This window comes from Lutra lutra, chromosome 7 (genome assembly GCF_902655055.1).
Source record: "Lutra lutra chromosome 7, mLutLut1.2, whole genome shotgun sequence".
Lineage (NCBI taxonomy): Eukaryota > Metazoa > Chordata > Mammalia > Carnivora > Mustelidae > Lutra > Lutra lutra.
In genome coordinates, this window is record NC_062284.1 from 69,465,743 (window position 1) to 69,479,055 (window position 13,313).

General features: G+C 36.6%; 1 protein-coding gene across 2 annotated transcripts in view; it reads right to left on the bottom strand.

Moving 5' to 3' along the window:
• The window catches only part of SPPL2A (signal peptide peptidase like 2A), a 52,587-nt gene that overhangs the window by 16,592 nt on the left and 22,682 nt on the right, over window positions 1-13,313 (bottom strand). For both annotated transcript variants that reach the window (XM_047736284.1, XM_047736285.1), the window contains exons 6-10: window positions 7,247-7,395; window positions 4,236-4,332; window positions 3,692-3,793; window positions 2,677-2,758; window positions 1,840-1,914 (exon numbers count right to left, since the gene is read on the bottom strand). In XM_047736284.1, coding sequence (XP_047592240.1) covers window positions 1,840-1,914; window positions 2,677-2,758; window positions 3,692-3,793; window positions 4,236-4,332; window positions 7,247-7,395 — 505 coding nt within the window. The remainder of the gene's footprint in view (window positions 1-1,839; window positions 1,915-2,676; window positions 2,759-3,691; window positions 3,794-4,235; window positions 4,333-7,246; window positions 7,396-13,313) is intronic.

Consider the following 13,313-nt stretch of genomic DNA (forward strand, 5'->3'; position numbering starts at 1 on the left):
AGCTTAGTCAGTTAACCATTTGACTTGATTTTGGCTCAGGTCATGATCTCTACACTGCGCTGGGCATGGAGCCTGCTTAAGATTCTTGCTCTCCCTCTCCCTTTGTCCTTTTCCTGACCTCTCTCCCACTAAAAAACAAATAAACAAAAAAACACTGAATGGAAAAAATTTTTTAAAGGATTTAGATACAGTTCATACCTATAGCCCCCGTGTACTATATGGGCCATATGCTATGACTATGTGCTGACTTAGAGAATGATTTTGTACACAGAATGTTTTACTTTCATTCTGGGACCCCCTGGAGTGACTTACAGAAACATTTTTTTTTTTTTTTAACTAAATAAACTGATACAAACTGGGATGGCTTTAGATAGAAAGCTTTCATTAACTGACATTTTTTGTTATAATCTATAATATTAATTTTATGCTTTAAAAAGGTTACTTTTGCTCAACAAAGTCAGTGACTCAAATGGCTCATCATTAAGGCACAGAAAGATGCTAGTAAAATGGTCTGGTTAGCTGTAATATGGGATAGTTAACTACATTAACTCCTACTTGCATTTTAGCTCCCCAGTGGGGCACATCTTAGCGCCACATGTTTATGCCCTTATAGCAAATATTAGAAGTGCAGTTTTACAGTGATTTCTTTCACAAATGGTAGGGGCTAAAGAAAAGATAAAGAACTAATGGGGAAAAAAATGCAGTGATTATAACAGCAAATACTGAGTCAAAATAAGACTCAACATAAAATGGGGAAAGCAGGAGAAGTGAGCAATAAAATAAAATAAAATAAAATACTCAGAAGATAGAAATAGGGACAAGTAGAAAAGCTGGGCAAATAATGAAGGATGACCACACTCACCCAACACCTCTCCCTTACTCTGGGAACAGCATCACTATTTTATGGAAGAGCTAATGGCAGGGGTGGGGGACAGGTGAACAAGGAGCTGTCAGCTGCTATTACTCTAACTTCATAGAAAAAGCCAGTCTGGGACAAAGAACAAAATGGACAGAAGTGGAAAGGGAGAGTATGTGCCCCTAGGTCTAGTTTCTTCTGAGGCCAGCTCCACCTTGGCTTCTATACACAGGTTGGATAGAAGGGCCTTTGTGGTCTGGAAAGGTTAGATCGGGTTCTGTCAGTTCCGACCGGAAGAATTCTACTGATGGCAGAGGGAGGCTGGAATGCTAGCAATACTCCCTCACACAATGGATTAGGAATCGGAAGCACAAAGTGTGAGTGACTTGCCAGGGTAGCAGTTACAGAGCTACACTTCATGCCATCAGACTTCCAGTATGGAGCTCTTTCTTAGTCTCAAACTAGGGGTACAGAAATGAAAGCATCAATGATGCACTTTTCTTCTTTTTGTTGTTCATATTGTCTACAGTAAACATTGATTGTTTTATAACAAGAAAAGTTACTTTAAAATGGATAGGAAGAAAATTTATAGTCTCATGATCAGCCAGGAGACATTTTTCATTTAGCAGAATGAATTAAAAGCTTAAAAAAATCATCAATTAGAAGGCCACCTTCATGGGGGGGTGAGGAGGTAGGGATAGGGTGGTTGGGTTATGGACACTGGGAAGGGTATGGGCTACGGGGAGTGCTGTGAAATGTGTAAGCCCGATGAATCACAGACCTATACCCCCAGGGCAAATAATACATTATATGGTATTAAAATAATTAGAAAACAAAAAAAAAAAAGGCCAACTCCAATGACCATTTTCAAAAGAGAATTAGCACATACTCAATGGTAAACATCTGCAAAATCAGTTATCTAAGAACAGGTTTAAGATTCTCTTCTTATAACATGTTTCTCACGGATTTCAAAAATATCATACCTTTGTGATGAATGGTGTTATGAAAACAAAAAACACATCATAGAGGAGGAGAAGACCTAAAAGTATCACACATGACTGTTGAAAAAAAAGAAAAAATTTAAAGGTCAAACTTCCCTATAAATGAAGAAATTATATGGTTTTGCAAATACAAATAAACATAATGAAATTTCATTTGAACACTGTTTTTTAAGGCATTTAACAATTATTACTATTTGTAGTTTTATTCTAGAAATCACATTAAAAATTTTATCCTCTTTAACCCATTCTTTAAAAAAAAAAGAATCACTAAATCAAAGAAATGTTCTTTGTTGATATTTTGTAAGGATTTTATGAATTTGGCATATTATAGAAATAATTAAAAATATTTTAGCTAGCAAACCAATAGTTTGCTACAGCTGGTGATTAGTATTGACTACAAAAGGACAGGACAGAGCTTTCAAAGAGATGAGAAATCTTCTATAATTGATTGGGATGGTGGCTACAAAGTTATTCATTTGTACAGCTTCAATAAACTGTACACTTAGGATGGGTGCATTTTGCCACATGTAAATTAGACTTGAATAAAGTTGTTTTAAAAAGAAAAAATTACTGGGACGCCTGGACAGCTCAGGGGTTAAGTGTCTGCCTTTGGCTCAGGTCATGGTTCCTGAGTCCTGGGATCAAGCCCCACATCAGGGTCCCTGTTCAGCGGGACACCTGCTTCTCCCTCTCCCACTCCCCCTGCTTGTGTTCCCTCTCTCGCTGTGTCTCTCTCTGTCAAATAAATAAATAAAAATCTTTTTTTAAAAAAAAGGAAAAAGAAAAAATTATTTTAGCTTGCAAAGCAGTACACTTTACCTTGAAGTTGGGTAACTTCAGTGTTTTAATTAAATTCAGACAGAAAGCGATCCCCAAGATATCCTGTAAAATCCAAGCCCACCTAAAATCAAAAGAATACTCTACTGGTTTATGTAGTTATGCTTAGATGGGACTTTTCAAAAGAAATAGATCATTAAAGTATCATTCAGTTGTTATGATTTGACTATTTGATTAAGCAACAATTATAATGACAAAAAACCTGTCATATACTCCATATTAATTTGCTGTCCTAGCAGAATAATGACTACTACTATAACTAAGGAAAAACTGAAAGGCTACCTCAGAACATACATCTTATCTTTAATCTTTGAACATATACATGTATCTTGTAGAAAGGCAGCTCGTAACAAAAGATACTGGTGTTCACGTATGTCCAGATAGCTGGAATCTAAAGGAAATGAGAACTACGTAACATAATCTACCAGGAACTGATAGGTATAATTATCAACTGAAGCCACCTTAAATTGTAAATCCTTGCTTCCAAATTTTAGGCTACAAGTGGCTTTGGGCTTTTGTAATTTTATTAATAAACCATTAAAAAGTTAAGATCTTTTTCTGGTCATCCTTCCTGCAAATGGACAGATATTTGTATATTATTTTTCCTCTCTTACAGAAAAGGTAGCATACTCTATATATTCTTTTTTCACTTAAAAATACATCCTGGAAATCACTGCATATCAGTTTAGAGATCTTCTTCATCCTTTATAGCCGCATTGTACTTCATTGTGGGATATCATTGTAAGTATATTTTGAAGCCCATTTCAAAATAGGCTTAGATATTTAAACCATAGTACATATTTTCTTATCTATATGACCTTGAACCCATTAGCACAAGATCTGCTTATGAGTCTTATTTAGCTTATTTCAAGACTATGGTGTTCTGGAATAAAAGCAAAAAAAAAAAAAATCCATAATAATCATAATGCATAACTACCAAGCAAGACACAAAATCATGCATCCTTACTCTAAAAGCAAATGCACTGAGCACTCATACCTATCTTCATTTCTAAATACAGCCCAAACAACAGCCACTGCTATGCATAGTCCAGAGAGAAAAATAAGTCGCACTTCAATGCTTTTGCCACGAAATATAATCCTTAAAAATAGACAGAAATAGGTTAGTCTACTCTGCAGATGAAATAACAATGTTCACTTAAACACGAGAAATGACAAATGTTAACCACAGTCACAAGAAAGCTACTAAAATATCGATTTAAAAGCCCTAAATTTAAGTACAACAAATGTTACATCCAAAATATTCATTAATTCAACAGAACTGTCCATGATGAAAATGTCCGATATCTGTGCTGTCCAGTACAGTAGCCAGTAGTAGCTGCATGTGGTTAGTTAGCATTTGAAATGTAGCTAATGAGAGTGAGGAACTGAATTTTAAAATTTATTTAATTTTAGTTAATTTAAATTTTAATAGCCACATGTATGTTGGCTTACACAGAGTTAAAATACCACTCCTACTTTTCCCTGTATTGTTTTAAATTACAAATACCAACATTACAGGATTCCTTGTAAGAGATACATACGTGCATTGTCCACACGGTATCTTACGAATGAGTGCAGCTAGACAGTTGTACAGACTCATTGCTGATGCTATGCAGAAGATTGCTATCATAACATACACTAGAAAAAAAGAAGACACTAAATTACATGAGAACAGAAGGAAATGTGATTAGAAAATATTTATACACGCAATAGTAATCTAGCTTTCTTACTGCATCATGATACTTCCAATGCAGTGACCATATTATAATCTGAATTGGTTATTAAGCTGAAAATATTTAGATCTTGAGTTTTATTGAAATTCGAGTGTTTAATGTGTTGTTTCCATTCCATTACACATTGGTAGGACTGCTTAAGGGCTAAAGCTGGCTCTGCATTTTCTGTCATTCAATGATTCAAACTAACATGTCTACTGAAGATGTCTATGAAGTGAGATATAGACACTTGTAAGAACTTAAATGTAAGGAATGGATGAATTAAGTAAACAATAGAAATGTGTTAAAAATGCACCTTAGGGGGATGCCTGGGTGGCTCAGTGGGTTAAAGCCTCTCCCTTCGGCTTAGGTCATAATCCCAGGGTCCTGGGATCAAGCCCCGCATCCGGCTCCCTTTCCTCTCTTTCTCTGCCTGCCTCTCTGCCTACTTGTGTTCTCTGTCAAATAAATAAATAAATAAAATCTTTAAAAAAAAAAAAAAAGCACCTTAGGGATGAGAACTGATATTTACCTTAAACAAGTTATCTATATTTCCTATGGTGTAATTTATCTCCAATTATTTGACCTGTGGTAAAACCAAATCCATTTAAACAAACCACTCTGTTATGATATGAAACTAAGGTAGTTAATGTTCACAAATATTTTTCTATATTAGCTATACTTTTTTGAAAATTATTTAAAATTACATCTAATCTTATTCTTAAGAAGGGAGAGAAATTATTATACTATAAAATAAACTATTCATTTTCTTAACTTTCTCAAAATTTCACAATGGCAATATGAATTTTACAAATTCCACTAAATTTCAGAAAATTTTAACTGTCCTGTAGATGAGAAAGGGAGAGTAATCTAGAGATAGTAAATCAGGGATAGCTACTTTCTTTCTTCTTCTTTTTAAAATCTATACAGCTTTTATTGTATCTTTAAAATGTCACAGAAAGTCTGAAAGATCATCCGGCATCTTGCTCTTTATGTAGCTGGACAACTTAGATCTTATTCATGAGTCTCCAGAAATCTTCCTGTTTCAGAAACACGGATACCATTCAAAAATTTTCTGATATCCTCGTTTTTAACCGTTGGCCACTTTCTAATTGGTGAACTTGGACAAATTACTTTTTTAAAATTAATATATATTATTTGTTTCAGGGGTACAGGTCTGTGATTCATTAGTCTTACACAATTCATAGTGCTCACCATAGCACATACCCTCTCTAGAATTTACTTTTTTAGTCTCTTGTCATTATTTCTTATTTGTTATTACTAGTTACATATGGTAATGTAAGCAGTAAAACAAAGACAATCAAAGCCTGCCAAGTTATGTTTGGTGAGTCATCCACCAAAGGCTGCCAAACCAAGTTTTAAAACTTAGGTAGAAAGCATGTTCTTGAGACCCTAACAGAGTTTTATTTCATTCAATGTCATAGTATACTAGGAAAATGATTAGGTATGAGAAAGCATCTGGTTAATATAACCATCTTTACTTTTCGAGCATGACAACATAAAATGGTAAGGGGAACCTTATCAATTTGATATATTTCATAAATTAAAAATGGCAGCAACTTTAGCCATTAGGAACCATTTGGAGGTACATTATGTCTTGCAATACCACATCGATTTTGTAAGAGTCATAATTAACTCCCATGCCCTAGGATAACCAGGAGGTTTAATGATCTGCCTCCTACATAAAAAATTACATTGATAAGCAAGGTCAACTTTTTAAATACCTGAAAGTTTAAGGAACTTTCTCACCACAAATGAAAGCATGCTTTAGGGTAGGGTAGAGGAATCTCTTTTTTCTATCAAAGACCACTAATTAATTGACTGAGGGTCAGACACAAACGAGTGAAGACTAAGTATTAAATTAGAAAAATCAGCTGCACAATGACAATGTAAATACAAATAACTATCCTAACATCTACTCCCCCAGCACAACATTGAAATATGAGTGACATTCAAATAATTCTTTTTCTAGTTGGAAATATAGGTCAAAGGTCTAGTTTTTAATGCTGCCACAGGACAGGAAATATTGGACAATAAGCTGAAACCAACTTGAGTACCTCAGTTTTCTAGTCCAGAAAATTGTGCTAATGTTCTCCAAATAAGCACTGGAGCCTGTGGTGGTTTTCACAAAGGATTTTTGCTAGTTCTTACCAGGCCACTTCCCTTTTCCCTAGTCTCCTCCTCTTTGTGCTGTGCATTGCCCAGAGATGGCAAATTTCCATTCTTTCAGACCACCAACACGATTGCTCAGGGGATGGGCAAGCCCTTACAATTCCTACCCCTACCTTCTTAAAGGAAAAGTACCTGTTATTATTTAGACCACAGGCAAGTACTTGTGTGTCTTTAGATGTAGTACGATCTTGACTGTTAACACAAGTAAAACAAAATTTGAGCAATACGTCTTGATTTGGACCCTGACGAAAGAACAAAGCACACTTTAGGGATAAGCAGAGGCAATAAATTAGTAATTTGAATAATCTATTTCGTGTAACTAAATACCGTCACCAAGAAGTCCTTAGTCTGCTGCTTAGATACGGGGCTCTCCAGCTTTATCTGCAGAGATGGAAATTTAGGGGCCACAGCAGTGGCCCATCCATGAAGAAGTGTTCTTATCTCAAAGACACAGGATATTTTTAATCTGAATATTTTTATATTTTTTATCCTAGAGTGAGGGGGATCTAGCACTTCTGACAGTTTAGAGAGTTAACATTACTTTTCAATCATTTGTTTAAGCTTTCTGGGTATAATACCTTCAATCTAATAAAATAAATGAAAAGCTTGCAGACTGAAAGTAGCAAATAATAAGTATGACTTCTTACCCAGCCATTTGTAGAAGAAATAAAGTAAGACCATCATAACACAGCACACGACCACAAATATTACAACTGTTAGAGGACTAAAAGTTAAATATTCTTCCTTCTTTCTCATTTCTCTGTCTTCAGTGTTTGTCACTGCCTTCATGCTCTCCCTGTATAAACACACACAGGAACTTCAGCAAATCTCTGCCAAGAACGGTTATTTTGAAAATCTATCTCCAACATCAACTTAAATTTGTTTCTGACTACAAAGTAATATACTTTAAAAAAACAGCACACATAACAGAAAATAACTTAATCTATAAAGTAAAAGGTCCCTCTAATTCTACCCTCCAGAAATGATCTGTTATTAACTATGAACTTTTGAAAAAGCATTTTCTTCTGGAAGTGAAACTGTTGAAATAGAGAATGTTTATTATATAAATAATGTCTGCAGATCTAATTTTGAAAACTTATATTGATGTAACAAATTTCAGATCATAACCAGTTTCTTTTTACACACTTATTACCAACTTACAGAGAGCAAAGTACTCCTAAAATTAGCTTTTCTTACATGTAAACACAAAATTCTTTCAATCAACTCAGCAATAACTGGATGCCTGTTCTGTGCTTATCAGTGTATTATGAAGGATTCAAAAGAAGTTCAAGACATAGCTTTATCTACCTTGAGTTAAGATAGCAAAATACTGTTTTTAATTCTCTCAACAACCCTTCTTAAGTCACACAGCTAATAAAAGGCCAAGACAAAAGTTGAAGAGGAAAGAGTCAGTAGTGTTCTTTGTTGAGCAGTCTCTGTTCTGTCATCTTATTGTCTCCTCCCAGCTACATGGAGCCTACTACATACTCTTCTACCTCCAGTCCCTTCAACTCTGACCAACTAAATTCTCCTTCCCATGGCATACACCTTGACTTTCTCATCAGGTCTGGACTTAATATAAACTTTAGGTTAAAAAAAGTTTATTACTATCAAACTGTACATTTGCCAGACTGCTTATTTACCAACATACCACTTTCTTACTAGAAAACTGTTAAATGGGATGGTCACTATATTAAGCATCTCTGACTGTAGGGAGGCTGCCTGGGCAAAGAGCATGGAGAGGGCTTGGGGACAGTCACACTAGCACATTCCAGCAACTGCAGAGCTGGATGATAGAATATTAAACAGAAGTGTCAATGAAAGTAGTATCTGAGTGGAAAAAGGTGCCAACTTTTGGTATCTGTCACTGCAAACAGATACATTTAAAATTATTTTTATTATGGGGTGCAGGGTGGCTCAGTTGGTTAAACAACTGCCTTAGGCTCAGGTCATGATCCTGGAGTCCCAGAATCGAGTCCCACATTGGGCTCCCTACTCGGCAGGCAGTCTGCTTCTCCCTCTGACGTCTCCCCTCTCATGCTCTCTCTCATTCTCACTCTCAAATAAATAAATAAAATCTTTAAAAAATAAAAACAATAAAACCATTTTTATTATAGTGAAAAATTTATAAATTCATATAGGTCATAATGAAAGATTTATATATTCTTATTTAGTACACCAGTTCTCCAGGTAGATTCCTCTAAGGGAAAAGATAAGGGTGCCTGGCTGGCTCAGCTGGTTATGCATCTGCCTTTGGCTCAGGTGATGATCCCTGCTCAGTGGGGAGCCTTCTTCTCCCTCTGCCTCTGCTGCTCCCCCTGCTTATACTCTCTCATGTAAATAAAAAAAAAACTTTTAAAAAATAAATAAAGGAAAAGATAAATCTGGCAAAGGAAGAAGCACAGGCAATTTTTGGAAAGGAAATGTATTAGATTTATATCACATAAAGATACTATAATCATCTTTTTAAAACACTGTACCTCTAATCAGCTCAAGAACCACATAAAATGGAAAGCTAAGTTTTCTTTTTTCATTTTTTATTAACATATAATGTATTATTTGCCCCAGGGGTACAGGTCTGTGAATCATCATGCTTACACACTTCACAGCACTCACCATAGCACATACTTCCCCAGTGTCCATAACCCTCCCACCCTCTCCCTATCCCCCTCCCCGGGCAACCCTCAGTTTGTTTTGTGAGATTAAGAGTCTCTTATGGTTTGTCTCCCTCCCGATCCCATCTTCTTTCATTTTTTCTTTCCCTACCTCCCAAACCCCCCACTTTGCCTTTCAAATTCCTCATGTATCAGGGAGATCATATGATAATTCTTTCTCTGATTGACTTATTTCGCTCAGCATAATACCCTCTAGTTCCATCCACATCATTGCAAATGGCAAGATTTCATTTCTTTTGATGGCTACATAGCATTCCATTGTATATATATACCACATCTTCTTTATTCATTCATCTGTTGATGGACATCTAGGTTCTTTCCATAGTTTGGCTATTGTGGACATTGCTGCTATAAACATTCAGGTGCACGAGCCCCTTTGGATCACTACATTTGTATCTTTAGGGTAAATACCCAGTAGTGCGATTGCTGGGCCGTAGGGTAGTTCTGGAAAGCTAAGCTTTCTTTCATGCTATCTTGAGTTTATGAAGCTTGAGGACCAATGATTTCATTATAGTAAGATTTTAACTTTCTATTAAGAAGTTTTCTATGAAACTAAGACATCTTTCCCTTTTGCATAAGGTACATTTTTCATTTGGCAGGGTAATTCTGAGTTATATGAGTTCTGGTTCTGGCAAATTTTCCCTTTCCTAAGCCTTATTCTCTTTCCCCTTCTCTTTTTCTTTCTTTCTTACTTTCTTTCTTTTTTTTTTTTTTTTTAGAGTTTTATTTATTTGACAGAGAAAGAGAGAGAGCACAAGCAGGGAGAGCGGAAGGCAGAGGAAGAAGCAGACTCCCAGCTGAGCAAGGAGCCCAATGTAGGACTTGATCCCAAGACCCTTGGATCATGACCCGAACTAAAGGCAGATGCTTAACCAACTGAGCTACTCAGGTGTCCCTCCTATTTACTGGGACACTCAGGTGGCTCAGTTGTTAAGCAGCTGCCTTTGGCTCAGGTTGTGATCCTGGAGTCCTGGGATAGAGCCCCAAGTCCAGCTTTAGTAAGCAGTTTGCTTCTCCCTCTTCCTGTTCCCCCATCCCCCCACATGCATGCTTTCTCTCAGCCACTGCGGCACCACTCTTTGGGGCAGGATTATATATATATCCTGCCCCAACCATCTCCACACATACACTTAGTTCTATCTTTACCCTATTTTTAGAATCAGTCACCTCAATTTCAAAATCCATAATCCTGAAAGAGAGAATTTTAAAAGCAGCAAGAGAAGCTCCTGAGTGGCTCAGTGGATTAGAGCCTCTGCCTTTGGCTCCAGTCATGATCCCAGGGTCCTGGGATCGAGACCCACATCAGGCTCTCTGCTTAGTGGGAAGCCTGCTTCCCCCCCACCTGCCTGACTCTTGGCCTACTTGTGATCTCTGTCTGTCAAATAAATAAATAAAATCTTAAAAAAGAAAAAATAAAAGCAGCAAGAGAAAACAGTTACATATAAGGAAAACTCCGTAAGGTTATCAGCTGATTTTTTTTTTTAAGATTTTGTTTATTTATTTGACAGAGAGAGACACAGTGAGAGAGGGAACACAAGCAGGGGGAGTGGGAGAGGGAGAAGCAGGCTTCCCGCTGAGCAGGGAGCCTGAAGTGGGGCTCGATTCCAGGACTCTGGAATCATGACCTGAGCCAAAGGCAGATGCTTAACAACTGAGCCACCCAGGCGCCCCTATCAGCTGATTTTTCAACAGAAATTCTGCAGGCCAGAAATGGGTGACATGATATATTCAGAGTACTGAAAGGAAAAATTGTGCAGCCAAGAATACTCTGTCCAGCAAGGCCATCATTCAGGATAGGAGGAAAGAGAAAGAAGTTCCCAAACAAAAGCTAAAGGAATTCATCACCACTAAACCTGCTCTACAAGAAATGTTAAAGGGGACTCTTTGAGTGGAAAGTAAAGACCATAAGTAGAAGAAAAGTAGGAAGCACAAGAGCAATAAAAATAAGTATATATAAAAATATCAGTCAAGACACAAAATAAAAAGATGTAAAGTATGATACCACATACCTAAAACAGGGGAAACAGAGAGAGGAGTAAAGAATAAGCTCAAACTTAAGCAACCATCAACTCAATATAGACTGCTATATGCAGATGTTGTATACAAACCTAATGGTAACCATAAATCAAAAACCAGTGAAATATATGCAAAATATAAAGAGAAAGGAATCCAAGTGTATCTCTAAAGAAAGCCAACTAATTGTGAGAGTAGAGAGCAAGAGGAGAAACAGAAAACTAGAAAAAGAACAACAACAAAAATAAAACAAGTAACAAAATGACATTAAGTACATGTCTATCGATAATTACTTTGTATGTAAATGGATGAAATGCTCCAATCAAAAGACACAGGGTGAAAGAAAGGATTAAAAAAACAAGACCCATCTATATGCTGCCTAACAAGAGACTCATTTCAGACCTAAAGATACACACAGATTGAAAGCGAAGGGAAGAAAAACCATTTATCATGCAAATGGTATGAAAAGAGAGCCAGGGTAGCAATAAAAATGGACTTTAAAATAACGACTGTAACAAGAGACAAAGAAGGACATTCTATAGTAATAAAGGGGATTCAGTAATAAGCTGTAATAATTGTACATATTTATGAGGCCAATATGGAAGCACCCAAATACATAAAATAGTTAAAAACAAATATAAATAAGTGATAGTAATATGGTAATAGCAGGGGACTTTAACATCCCAATTAATCATAGGACAGATCATCCAAACACGAAATCAACAAGGAAACAGTGGCTTTGAATGATGCACTGAATCAGATGGATTTAACAGATATATTCAGAACATTCCATCCTAAAAGAGCAGAATACACATTCTTTTCAGGTGCACATGGAACATTCTCCAGAAGAGATTACATATTAGGCCATGAGTCTCAATAAATTCAAAAAGATCGTAGTCATATCACACACATCTTTTCTGACCACAAAGCTATGAAACCGGAAATCAACCACAAGAAAAAATCTGGAAAGACCACAAATAACATGGAGGTTAAAGAACATGCTACTAAACAACAAATGGGTCATCTAGGAAATCAAAGAAAAAATAAAAAATTACATGGAAACAAATGAAAATGAAAACAGAACGGTCTGAAATCATTGGGATGCATCAAAAGTTGTTCTATGAGGGGGCGCCTGGGTGGCTCAGTGGGTTAAAGCCTCTGCCTTCGGCTCAGGTCATGATCTCAGGGTTCTGGGATCGAGCCCCACATCGGGCTCTCTGCTCAGCAGGGAGCCTGCTTTCCTTCCTCTCTCTCTGCCTGCCTCTCTGCCTACTTGTGATCTGTCAAAAAAATAAATTAAAAAAAAAAAAAAGTTGTTCTATGAGGGCAGTTTATAGCAATACAGGCTGCTTCAAGAAGCAGGAGAGATCTCAAACAACCTTAAACCTAACGAAGTTAGGAAAAGAAGACACAAACCAGGGGCGCCTGGGTGGCTCAGTGGGTTAAGCCGCTGCCTTCGGCTCAGGTCATGATCTCAGGGTCCTGGGATCGAGTCCCACATCGGGCTCTCTGCTCAGCAAGAAGCCTGCTTCCCTCTCTCTCTCTCTCTGCCTTCCTCTCCGTCTACTTGTGATCTCTCTCTGTCAAATAAAAAAAAAAAAAAAAAAAAAAAAGAAGACACAAACCAAAAACCAGCAGAAGGAAGGAAATCATAAAGATCAAAACAGAAATAAAGGAAACAGAAACTAAAAAAACCCCAATAGAATAGATTAAAGAAACCAGGGGCTGGTTCTTTGGAAAGACCAACAAAATTGGTAAATCTTTAGTCAGACTCATAAAAAAGAGAGCAAGAACTCAAACAAAATGACAAATGAAAGAGTAAAAGTAACAACCAATACCAGAGAAATACAAAGGATTGTAAGAGAATACCATAAAAAATTACATGGCAACAAACTGGACAACCAAGAAGAAATGGATAAATTCCTAGAAACATATAACCTCCCATAACTGAATCAGGAAGGGAAAATCTGAACAGACTGATTACCAGCAATGAAATTGAATCAGTGATCAAAAAATTCCCAACAAA